Source organism: Pieris rapae, chromosome 9 (assembly GCF_905147795.1).
Source record: "Pieris rapae chromosome 9, ilPieRapa1.1, whole genome shotgun sequence".
Lineage (NCBI taxonomy): Eukaryota > Metazoa > Arthropoda > Insecta > Lepidoptera > Pieridae > Pieris > Pieris rapae.
In genome coordinates, this window is record NC_059517.1 from 5,311,135 (window position 1) to 5,324,105 (window position 12,971).

General features: G+C 30.4%; 1 protein-coding gene across 1 annotated transcript in view; it reads right to left on the reverse strand.

Annotated features, from left to right (window-relative positions):
* Positions 1–3,421: 3,421 nt before the first annotated feature.
* Positions 3,422–12,971, reverse strand: part of LOC111001444 — a 37,702-nt gene continuing 28,152 nt past the window's right edge. The window contains exons 4-7 of the mRNA XM_045629653.1: positions 12,812–12,947; positions 9,350–9,483; positions 4,489–4,705; positions 3,422–4,196 (exon numbers count right to left, since the gene is read on the reverse strand). Of these exons, the coding sequence (XP_045485609.1) occupies positions 4,051–4,196; positions 4,489–4,705; positions 9,350–9,483; positions 12,812–12,947 (633 nt within the window). The 3' untranslated portion in view covers positions 3,422–4,050. The remainder of the gene's footprint in view (positions 4,197–4,488; positions 4,706–9,349; positions 9,484–12,811; positions 12,948–12,971) is intronic.

Here is a 12,971-nt window from a genome sequence, read left to right on the forward strand (position 1 = left end):
TTATTTGCTTAAATTACCTTAAATTATCACAACTAGTGATTAACTCATCTTATAGAAACACAACAAATGCTATAGCAATAATATAAATTTAATGACGTGGAATAAGTGATACCTTGATGATCTTATGTTCCAAAATAAACGAAACGCACTCGCGAGCCCTCTGGCATTGAGAGTGTCCATGGGCGGTTTCACTTAACATCAGATGAGCCTCCTGCCCGTTTGCCTCCTGTTCTATATAAAAAAAACGTATTTTTTATTCATTTGTATTGGTATGTCCTAAGGTCTTTGAGGAGAAAAATAAAACAATAGTATTGTGTAAATTGAACGTGTAATACATTTATTTTATAAAGAGATAAAATTTCACATATTTTGTAAATATTAGACATTTTTAATACAATTTCAGCACAGCAGCCGCGTACATTAATACGCTATAAAACACATTTTCCTATATTTTCGCTACTGACACATTGAAGACATTTTTAAATAATTTTATGGACTACTGATAATTTGGAATATTTTCTGACTCTTGATAAAAATTCGATTCTAATAAAAATAAATAACATATTTTAGAATTTAGTACGATTTTAATAAATGATATAATTTTAATTGTGATCTAATGTATATTAAATATTGGTTGAAAAATAAAAATAACTCTGTTTTAACGACTATTAGGTAGATTTAGTCGAACAGTATTCGTTAAAAATTACTTACTGAACCCATGGCTTTGTAAAATAAATACAAAAGTAAATTGATATTAATACTAATAATATTGTTACCACCATATATATTCCTAAAATTGATAGGAAACTGTAGAATGCACTTTTGAAAAAGAAATCGACCCCGTCACATTTGATTGGTCTAGATCCTGTGAATGTATGATAAACAAACCGCGCTTTTCTTCGTTTGGCAAAAGAGTATTCTACCAGTATTGTTTTACAAGCGAAATGAAAAAAAATATAGGTTACAGTTATATTTATATTTTGCCAACATCTATTGATTTATGCATAATTGACAACAACAAATACACAGATTAATACCAGCAGTTGTGACATATAAAACACGCCAAATAATAACACGTAGATATATTCATTTAAAATATTAGACGTCATCTAAACTATTCTAACACATGTTTGATATGTGCGATAATTAATAGTTATTGCCTCTGAACCTCAATTATAACAATATTTACTCAGATACCATTAAAATGATATGTTTTTTAATAAAAAAAACGTGCAAGACGCTCACCAAGAGGGCTCGGGCGTGCGTCGCTTGCCTTTTTTTTATTTGGACCACAAAATTAGTACAAACACATGCCAAAATTAACATACATACAAAAAATATAAAAAGTGGTGTCGTCCCTAAAACATATAAACACAACCAGCACGGGCCTTTAAAGAATTCGCGCCGTGTTTTATAACATATAAATATTATAGATACAATTATTAGCGTTATTCAATACCTCAAAAGATATAAATTAGGTTTGTTGTCTCGATTAGTACTAATTACGCACGGATTTTTTATACTTTGGACACATTGTCTACAAGACGTTTTTGATTTGTCGCAACTGCTTAGAAAATAATCTGGCAATCTTAACACCGAATACGTCTATGAAGCGATGAAAATTTGTTACATTACATTGACTTAATTACCTTACATTTAATGTATAAAAGAGTGTATAGCAATAAGGAAGACATCGATAGCCTGCATGATTTTTATCGTTATAAAGAATACTATAGTTGATGACTTTTTTACAATAAACATCTCTAAACATTAATCATAAGTAATTGGTTAAAACTGGTCTTGACATAGAATAAATCTTGATTTTATAGTTTTTAGTAAATTATGAAAACGAATCGTATAAGTAATAAGTTAATATATTATATATCCGTATTTATCGCATGAAACATACATTGCATAAAAAAAATCAGAACCGGCAAACAGAAATACATTTACACCTCATTAAGTGAAGTTTAATAACTATCAAAAATTATTACTAATCAAAGTACCAAGACAGTTTTAACCTTTAACTATTTTCTACTATGAAATGAAGGGGGTTTACAAAGGCAGGCATCTATATAAATTGTGCTACAGATAAAACGATACACTATACTATAATATTTTATTGGCATCGTTTGTATGGATGCTTAGCTAATTTGATTGAAATCCTCTCGGAATGTAACTAAGATTTTACACGGACCCAGACTTCTCACTTCTCCAGAAGTATTTGCTAATTGTCATTTGTCAAAGCTCTCACAAGGCTATGGCACAGTCATGTTTGATCAATGAATGTCGTCGAAATTTGGTTATTTTAAATATATTGTTCTAGAAGCCATTTTTAGTGTGAAGGTAAAGTAAATCATGCATAAAAAATTTACAATATTTAAATTACATTTTCTTTCGCAAGTTTGTTTAAATTACGAGTAGGAGTAGATTATTAAAAAAGCAATTATAAAAATAAAATATCAGGAATGATGTGTAATTCCACATATAGAAATTACATTCTAAATCATAATCTAAAAGAAATCATTAGATTACGTATACGTTCAGCATTGATTTTAATAGACAAAAGCTGCGTTTTATTATTCGCTGCAGAAACATTACTTAAAATATCAGAAACAGAACAAAAAATACATCCATTAGCTGTACAGAACAAAAAAGCGTATGAAATTCGGCCTTATCTACTACGTCAAAAGCAAAAATACATAAATGCTTTTAGCTTTACAACCAACTATGCACAACACTTATATAAATATATACTCACTCCCTAACATGATATGTTTTGTTTCGAACTTGTTCCTTACACAAACTTGCACAAACTTTATTTTCCCACCAATACATTTATTATGCAACATACTACGGATACGTTAGAGTTATTACTCTGCTATGATACTAAATTACAAAGTGAACAAAATGAAATACGTACTGCTGTATACCAATTTCAAAGATTAAAGAAATAGTAGTTACTGGACAGTGTTAAACTTAGAACCGCGACTAACGGCGTATGATTCAAAGTAATCAAAATTAGTTCGAATATTACTTGAAAGACACTAGAAAACGTCTCCAAGTTTTTGTTTTGTAATGCATGTTTGTATCAGGTACCTATCGTTTCAAATGACGTCATAGTTGCTAGCTTTAACATATGTCATATAATAATATTAGCTTAACAATAACCAGATAAATAAAACATCTGCTTATGATTTTTCAATGAACAAATTTAATTTAACCGAAGCGAAATGACTTTTATTATTAAATTGAGATCAATCACCTCCGGTCATTGTAGTATGAAAATGACTACCCCTTTACGTATTTTTAAATATATATGTTATAAAAACATGAATTGATTGTTGCAACTTGCAAATACAATGAAATTTACTATATTAAGTTTAATAGATCGCTATTACATAATAAATATGTCCAAAAGCTTTAGTTATATCGTACGTAAAAAGGGATAAACACCGAACACAATACTGAAATTTTAACTGAAAAGTTGTATATTCGCCTAATCTACTAATAAGAAACATATATATAGACCAAATACCAAACCAACAAAAAAACTATGAATAAAATCAGATTGTTAAGGGTTAGGCGAAACGGGTATACGAAATTCAAAGGGGCATAATTAGGACAAGCCTAATTTTAATTTATATTCAGTCTCATATTTTTGCGTACATAAGTTTGTAAAAGTTACAAAGCAGTCAAAGAAGCGTTATCTACGTTCGTAGATGGAAATAAAATTTATTTATAAAATATTGTAAACTAAGCCGTTATTTTCTGGCAATATAAGCCTCATTATCGCAGTTGTCTTTACACGTGTATACTATGGAGACTAAAATAATTAATTCAATTGTTATTACCAACATAAAGTTAACTTTACATAATTTATCGGCTTAAGAGGTGACATTAACTTGCCAACTTCGTAAGTAAATTATCTTCATTAAACTCAAGTACAGCATAATATAATTTATCACAAATTAATAATTAGATTCCGTAAGAAATATTTTGTTATTTCGGAACTCTAGTATATTCGAAATGTTTTTTTTTCAGTATACATTAAACACCCAATATATTATAGTATATTATGCCTATCATGATAATAAGATAGTTGTATATTTTAAGTCGTTCCGATTTATTCTGTTCGCTGCTTAATATTTTGACAGGTAGTTGAGTAGGCGCTGGTTCCAATCGAACTAGGTTTACTGAAAAAATAAACATGATCCATTTAATAAGTCGAACTATAATCTTCCAGGTAAATTGAACATAGAGTAAAATAATAGTACTGAAATATAAAAAAATAATAAATAATATATTAAAAAAACTTAAATAAAATTTCAAAAGTTTTAAGAGGCGTTTATCAGTGATCAAAAAGCAGTTTCATTAATCACTTGTGTACATCACACTCAACGAAGAGACCATGTTGATGGTATGATACTACCAACGATAGTTTTAACATATTAACAGGACAATTTTGTATATTGAGGATCATCTTACCTGTGATAGTCTGATTCTGTATGTCAGCATAACCTTCCCCCACAGTAGGATAACTAGGTATGGTGCTCAGACAGGTGATGTCAACAGTCTGGTTCGGGTGTAGTTGAAGGCTTGAAAGTGGGAAACGCAAAGACGAGTTGGTAAGGGTCAACGGCATTCCATGATGGTATCGGTGGACATTGACTGTGCCGTGAGGAATTGTTAACCTTTCATCGACCTGCAATAAACAGAAAAGTGCTAGTTCTAATTTATCTAATGAATTGACGTTTTATATACAATAGATTGCCAGTAAAACGTATGAGTGGTGCCAAGAGGGGTCGACCGCAGACGAGAATCTAATTTTAGGGTATGCTATAGAGTATTGTAAGAATAACGCGATCTCTATTTAATTATGTTGTTCGGAAGTAAGATTTATGATTGTAATCATGCAAAAAGAGTAATAAGTCAGTGATCAGAGAATTTGTGCCACTCCTGGAAAAAAATATATTAAAATTCGTGCACGAATAAGGTTTAATAAAATACTATAATCGAATTTGTTCAGATTAAAGAAAATCTAAAAAGATGCTTACGACTATCATAATATCCAACATGGATATGATGAGCATCTCAGAGGTATCGTACACACAGGTACATATACACAGGTACAATATCTTCAAATATATAATCTATTTTAATAATTTATTTGTAAAATAATACTTTCATTTGTCAAAAGGATGTAGTGCATTTGAGAGCTGTCATTTCAAGCGCGATAATTAATGCGAATATTGAATCTGTGCAATCCAGTTCCATTGTTTTGCTATTTATTAATCCAAAATAGTATATAACGATTAAATAACCAATTATGGGTACATTTAGCTTCCTTATAACGAAAGTATCATTGTTTAAGTCATCTTAGAAAATGTTATTAGATGAAATGCGCAACCAAGGTTATCAATATTAAACATAAATATACTTAATAATGCAATAGATCCACAAATATTGTTATGAAATTTGAACGAAGGAACAAGAAAAATATGTACAGTTCGGTAAAGTTAAGATCGAAATGTCCGAGTTTACATAATATACACAGTGAATGCGAGTCGACGTCGTATAATTCTGAAAGACTAAGACGTAATATTACAAAATCACATGTTTTAAAATACATATTACAAATCAATTAAAATGGCTTGTTACCTTAAATTTACGTCTAAAGGACATTTTAACGTTGTTAGCGAGCGCCAGTTTAACAACCTTTTTCTAATGTTATTATTATTTCATAATCTATTAACACAAACTTGAATGATGTCATAATAGACAAATGTCAATATAAATATATTGAAATAAATGTTCAACTTTAGCAACACTATTACCATGCATCTCCATTAAAATCAGAGTAAATGAAGATACATAGCTTCCTCAACTAAGGACGCAGTACACCAATCAATTATTCCAGGAAATACTTCCTAATTATAGATTATGGTTAGGGGGAATTTTACTGGATTACGCAGTAATAAAGTATATAGCAGTAATCTTGTAAAGTGATGTCTTTGTATTGCATTATGACACATTTAAAAAAAAAATAAACAAAACCCCAATTATTGTTTAACTAAAAAGAATAATTGGGGTTTTTGTTCATGATTTTCAGTAGATATATTATATAATACATTATTTAATTTGTTAGGTTATTGGTTTCACGATTTACGAAGCAACACCTACTTCTACGAAGAAGGTATAAATAGGTCCAAATAGATCGGAGGCTAATAAAGTGATTAACCATTTTTAATTACGCTTATAAAGTCACTATACTTTTTCTAAATTGGGAGCCGAACAAATAAAAGTATCAAATCGATTCTCTTAGTATTCCAATATGTTCGATAAACTTGTTTAAATATTTACCCTGACGTTACCTAGAGCTTGCCTCCCAAACAGTTTACACATGAACGGCAAGTCAATTACAGCACTCCCTGTCCCCACTGGAACCATGTTTGATATTGCGAGATTTAATTATCTACTGAGAAATTTAACTATACCTAGAGGTATTCAGTAAATTGAAAGATATCTGAATCCAAATTGCTTCAAGCTCTATGATACTGAGAATGAGATTCAAAGTAAGGCTTATAGTCTAGACTCTGGACTTTTAATTATATTTTATACCTAATATGAAAAATCATTAGGAATAAAAGAATACATGTAAAACACTAACGACTACCTATAGTACCAAAATAATGTCAAAATTTGGCGATATGAAATAGCCTGCTGAATGAGAAAAAAAATACACAACCAATTGATAGAAAATCAATATACAACAATGTTCTTAAAAAAGAAATTGAAAAAAATCCATATGCTTGCTGCTTAATTATTATAAGATTGTATAGCCATTTTTTAATGTATTATGAATAGAACTTTGAGTGTATATCTACTAATAATATAAATAAATAATTAAACTGAAAAACGAAAAAAAATATAAACAAAATTGTAATATATCTTGTTTGTTCAACGTTCTCAAAGTGGGTCTGAACGTAAAAATTTAATAACTTCCTGTTTTGCTTATGAAAATGTTTACCACAACTGCCGAGTATTAAAAGGATTTTATGAACAGGCTTTAATTGGAAAACCTTTTTGTTAAACTAATTCTTTATTTAACAATATAAATAAAAACAATTATCATCTTAGAAACTATACAATTTACATCAGCATCGCAATACAGCTAGATGAATGATGTAATGAATGACTAAATAAAATATTATAGATTTCAGTTAAATTTTCATTATTTTTATATATACAGAGAATGTAAAATCTGTATATATAAAAATAAATGCCTAGTTACATTAGTTTTAGTGACTACTACACCTGATCAAGATTGCAATACATTTAACATTTTACATCTAAAACACAAACTCGCTGTATTCATGTAAATGTACGCAGAAATAATAATAACGTTATTTTTAAGTTGTAGTATATAAATTAACTGGTCGGGAGAGTGCATCGCTTTTTTTAAAGTTGGTAAAAAATCGTGGCTCTTTTTATAAATATATGGTACGATTCACTTAGGAGAAATTTAAAACGATATACCTACCAACGAATTCGTGTTTCGTTTGATTGTGATTGGTAAACAAAATCTGACCTTGAAGTTACCATAGACACATCATCGATCACAATTAAACGAAGTCCCGTCGGTTGGCTCTTAGATTCTAAAATAATCATAAATAAAACAAAAACTAAAGTAATTTGGAACAAAAGGAAACAACTTTTGTTTGTAATTTATGTAGCTTTGTCTATTGTCACTTCAAATAATGAATCCAAACATTAGCAATCACGAGTTGTGGATTCATGGTGTATCGAACAAAATAATGGATCATCGATAGTCATCTGTTTAATTAACTATGAAACTTGCAAAGCCTTCGCACCGATCAATTTAAAATAACTAAATAGTTTATTTATGAACAGTTGACGACCGTGTGGCCTATAATAAATGGTGTCGCTAATTGGACCGTAGTTACTTGGACGAGGATAGTTCGCTTGATAAATTTCTATTTATATTTCCTTCATGAGTATTAATAATACGTTTTTGGTATAGCAATTTTACAGCCATTCAATATTTGAAAGGACTGAGATTCGTACAAACGTCTCGATACTTCAAGAACTCGGTATTAAGCAGCGTCTTTTTCAACAGTACAATCTCGCATCCTTACATTCTTCGGACGTATTTCGGCGTGGTGATCAGTCCATAGAACGCCTTGTCGTCCAGGGGAAGGTGGAAGGCACTAGATCGCTCGGCAGGTCACCTACGCGTTGGACTGATCAGATCAAGTCTGCTGCAGGAGGTTCACTGAATCAGTGCAGCAGGATGACCTCTAATAGGCATCACATCTGCCCTTTCCATTACCACTACTACATAGCGATCACGACCGCCAAGAGTGTACCGGATAAGAAAAATATTTGAAATCAAAAATAACTACATAATCAACTGTTTTGCTTATCTGTAAACATTACAAAAAGTTGAAGTTCGATTGTTTCAGTTGCTTATATTACCACAAAGTTGTTCTTTTTGTAAAATTGCTTTCATTGTGGCCAATAAACCAAAATGTATATTATAAAAAAATACATAACTTTTGGTTTGCAGCAATATTGTTATAACATTATTTGATAGTCGCGTAAATATTATAAATGTATAGATTTATTATAGTTATATTTTTTTCTTTAATGAATTAATCATATTTTAGATAAAGTTGTAGATAGTACTATTCTAATATTGAAATATTATTATTGTACGCTGTATGTTGTTCTTTTTCTATAAAACAGGGGACAAACGGGCAGGAGACTCATCTGATGTTAAGTCATACCGCCGCCCATGGACACTCTCATGCCAGAGACTCGCGAGTGCGTTGCCGGCCTTTTAGTTAATTGTATGTAATAACAATATCGTTTAATGATCTGAAAAATACTAATAAATGAAACGTATACAGGTATCTTCAGGCCTTCACCGTTAAGTAAGATGTATTTTATATTATAATATTGTATTTTATCAATTACTAGCGGGTTGCCCACGGGACGTCGTTCGCGTGGAAACGGAAAATTTCAATCAACTTTCTTGTACCTTTAAACATGATTTTAAAATTGTACCAGTATTAAAAAAAACTAGTGAAAATGTAGAATTTAGTATTGTGTTTCATTACCTTTTATACATGTAAAGAAAACACTTTTTTAACGGATTAAAGTTATGTATTATTGTAAACTTATAATTATTTTAACAAAATTTAAACGAAACGCGAAACGTCGATTAAATTTAAATTATGTTTAAATAATTATAAGTTTACAATAATACATAACTTTTATCCGTTAAAAAAGTGTTTTCTTTGTATTTACAATTATTTTTACTTACCTTAACATTATTGACCAGCCATGTGAGATGTGGTGCTGGATAGGCCGCTGAACTGTGACAGGTGGCCTCCAAGTCGCCATTTGGTGATAACTTTTGTTGTCTTATCTTTATTTTTGGACGGTGTTTTTGGCGAACTACAAATACAATAAACAATGAGTCTTATATCATAAAAGTATTGTTGTTAATCAATTATTATATTTTAACATTGATGAAACAGAAATAATGCAGTAAGCCTGATGCTCAACCCTAAGGTAATGTGTTCGAATCCCAACTGTGCCCTAGTGGCTTTCATTAATCGCATTAATTAATATATTTTTTTTATATATATATTTTTTTATTGAACAGGTGGCAAACGGGCAGGAGACTCACCAGTTAAGTGATACCGCCGCCCATGGACACTCTCTATGCCAGAGGACGAGTGCGTTTCTGGCCTTTTAAGAATTGGTACGCTCTTTTCTTGAATGACCCTAAGTGGAATTGGTTCGGAAATACTTCAGTGGGCAGTTGGTTCAGCTGGCAGTTATAATTAATAATAGTTTTCTGGTTGTAGCGCCAAATTATAATTGTATTTTTTTGCACAATACAGAAAATAAATATATTGTTAGGTCAGCCAATCTTCCCATAATTTGCATTTTCCTGGATTGTGTATTATTATATTGTATTGTATTGGTATATGAGCAATTGTAGCTATTTATTATATTATCTTTAAGCTACATAGATAGGGTACAATAGATTACTTGAGTGTTTTATTTAGTATTTTTTTAAAGTTCTTTATTCACGCGTACATAAAAACTTATACTACCGCTTTCGAAACACATCAAAGGAATCACAATATAGTCTGATGTAATGTTTTCTCTTTGTGATAATGCATTGTGAAGGTTTTCCTTATAACAGGAAAATTGATATGATAAACATATAATATTACAGTAAGAGGATAGTGTAACAAATTTCTCTGGTAGTTATGTTTTTTAGTGCAAAAGTTGATTGCAATACACTTAGGGCCTGTTTGACAATGTATGGATAAAGTACCAATTAACTATGCAACACATAAATTATTTGGAAGATAAAAGTTCCGAATAAACTTCGCGTTTCATGACGAAAAGCGTTATCTGAAGTCGTGAAACGCAACAAACACTAGTTTATCCTACCGATAAGTAATAAATAGCTTATTTCGAACTTATCCGGACATTGTGAAACAGGCCCTTAATATTTTAGCATATAAATTTAAACAATATAAACACCACACTGATTAATATAACTAATAAAAAAGATTTGAAAGCGGAATCATGTAGCTCTCTAATGAATGGTAAGTAATTTTGTGAATAATAATATGTATTCTGTACATGTTTTATATTTGATATTATTAAATGATAACGATTGTAGTTAATACAAAACATTAAACCAAAAGCTTCAACTGTTCATTTACTATGGTATAATGGAATCAAAACTAAGACGGCCAGCGGGTCGCGTCACAATTTCATACAAAAGTGGTTTTGTAATGACACGTCATATTTATTTGTGTGTAAGATAACACGCAATCTTTATTATTATTTCTTTAGTATTATATTATTATTTGTGTTCTGTTTATGCGTTACTTGGAAGCGACAGGTCCTTTAGAAATATTTCTTAGAATATTATTCTTGGAACAGACAGATGTAAATCAGTGAATACATAATTCACATTTATTAATTACATGGAGTTACTTAATTTTATTTGTTTAATTCTGCCAAATAAATACAAAAAAGATACTAGTGCTTTTGTTGGGTGTTCTTAGACTCATTTATTATCATTGGATAAAGCTTCAAGCAAACCAAATGTTTGCTGAAATATATATTTTTTATTTTAGTTATCTATAATTAACACCAGACGATAGATCAATTTTGGAAGCGCAGTGTTTAAAAATGTATTATCATATGTTTTACTATCTGAGTAGGAATTTAATATTTAGAACTAGGGCTTTATATTTACTTTGAGTTTAGAAGAAAATATAACACGACGATGGCTAAGTTCTAAACTCCTTAGGCGGTTCTATCGCACGAACGCAGTCACGAATTTACGGATTGCAGTTTTCTACACAATACTCGGCAAAGTTCTACGGCTCTTTCGTGTTATGTGTATATGTAATATACTCAGTACATAAAAATTCAATGAGCAGTGTTAGCCTAGTGGCTTCAGCGTGCGACTTTCATACCTGAGGTCTTAGGTTCGATCCTCGGCTATGCACCAATGAAATTTTTTTTCTATGTGCGTATTTAACATTTGCTTGCGATTTAAAACCTCGTCAGGAAACCGACATGTCTTAGACCCAAAAAGTCGACGACGTGTGTCAGGCACTGGAGGCTGATCACCTACTTGCCTATTAGATTTAAAAATGATCATGAAACAGATTCAGAAATCTGAGGCCTAAAGAGATTGTAGCGCCACTGATTTATTTTTATTTTATATAAAAATACGACAAACGGCTATAAATAATCCCGCTCTTAATCACTTAAGTTAACTATAAAAGGCTTTGATCTTAGTAGTTCCAGATTACTTTAGCACGAAAAGGCTTTGCGGTGAATATTGTTTAATTTAAAATTTTATCTGTCAATATAACAGTTCAATTTCTGAGAGTCAGTCATTTAATATTCAAATTTAATCATAAAACATATCTTAAACACCTACATTGTTTTGTATAATTAAATAGTAATCAAAACTAATATTATAAACAGGAAAGTTTTGATTGATTGCTTTCTGAAACTTAATTATGGTTTAATCTAAGGAAGTATGTTAGGTAAATTCCTCAATTATTAGGCACATAAAGAAAATATCCCACGATTTCAGCGAGGATTCAAAAGCTGTGCCAACACGGATCCAATAACATAGATAATAAATAAAGCTTCAATTCTCTGACCGTTATTCAGAAACAAATTTAATTACATTGATGAAAATAATCAGATAATGTTATCTGATTATTTTTCAAGTCATACTTCTTTTGGCGCGATGGAGAAAAATGATAAGAATGAATTTTTACGATGCGCGCGCACACCGACACCTAAATTTGACATCGTAAAGATAGGTCTGGATGGCATGGAAATCGATAACTATGTTCAAGTTGTATATTCTACTATTTTTATATTTAGAACATGTGTTTCGTAACAGTACAATTAAATAGTGTGTATAAATAAATATTATTTTGATGTTTTAAATCAATTTCATATACGACGGTGATAGTGTTTACTAATTATTTATTTATTTAAATAAAATCTTTTTGATTAATTTTAATATTTATTGTTAATCACATTCATACCATTTTAGTTATTTTTTTCCATACGCCAAAGAATTATAACTTCTAACGCGTGTACATGAGTACACAGACTATTTTTTTTCACTGGTTCCAACAACTTTATATATGATTATTGTTTTTTGAATAGGGTTGAGAATGCAATCTTCTACATACAGGAAATCGTTTTTCTCACTTACCTATAACATTGACTTCGTGTATTTTTGACAGTTTCGAGTACAAAGGAATTTCCATCGCAATTTCACAGGCGTAGGTCCCGGCAGCGTTAAAATCCATTCTGTCTAGTGTAAGCGATGTCGGTGTCACTTTGATCAACTGAAAAAAACGTAAAATTATAAT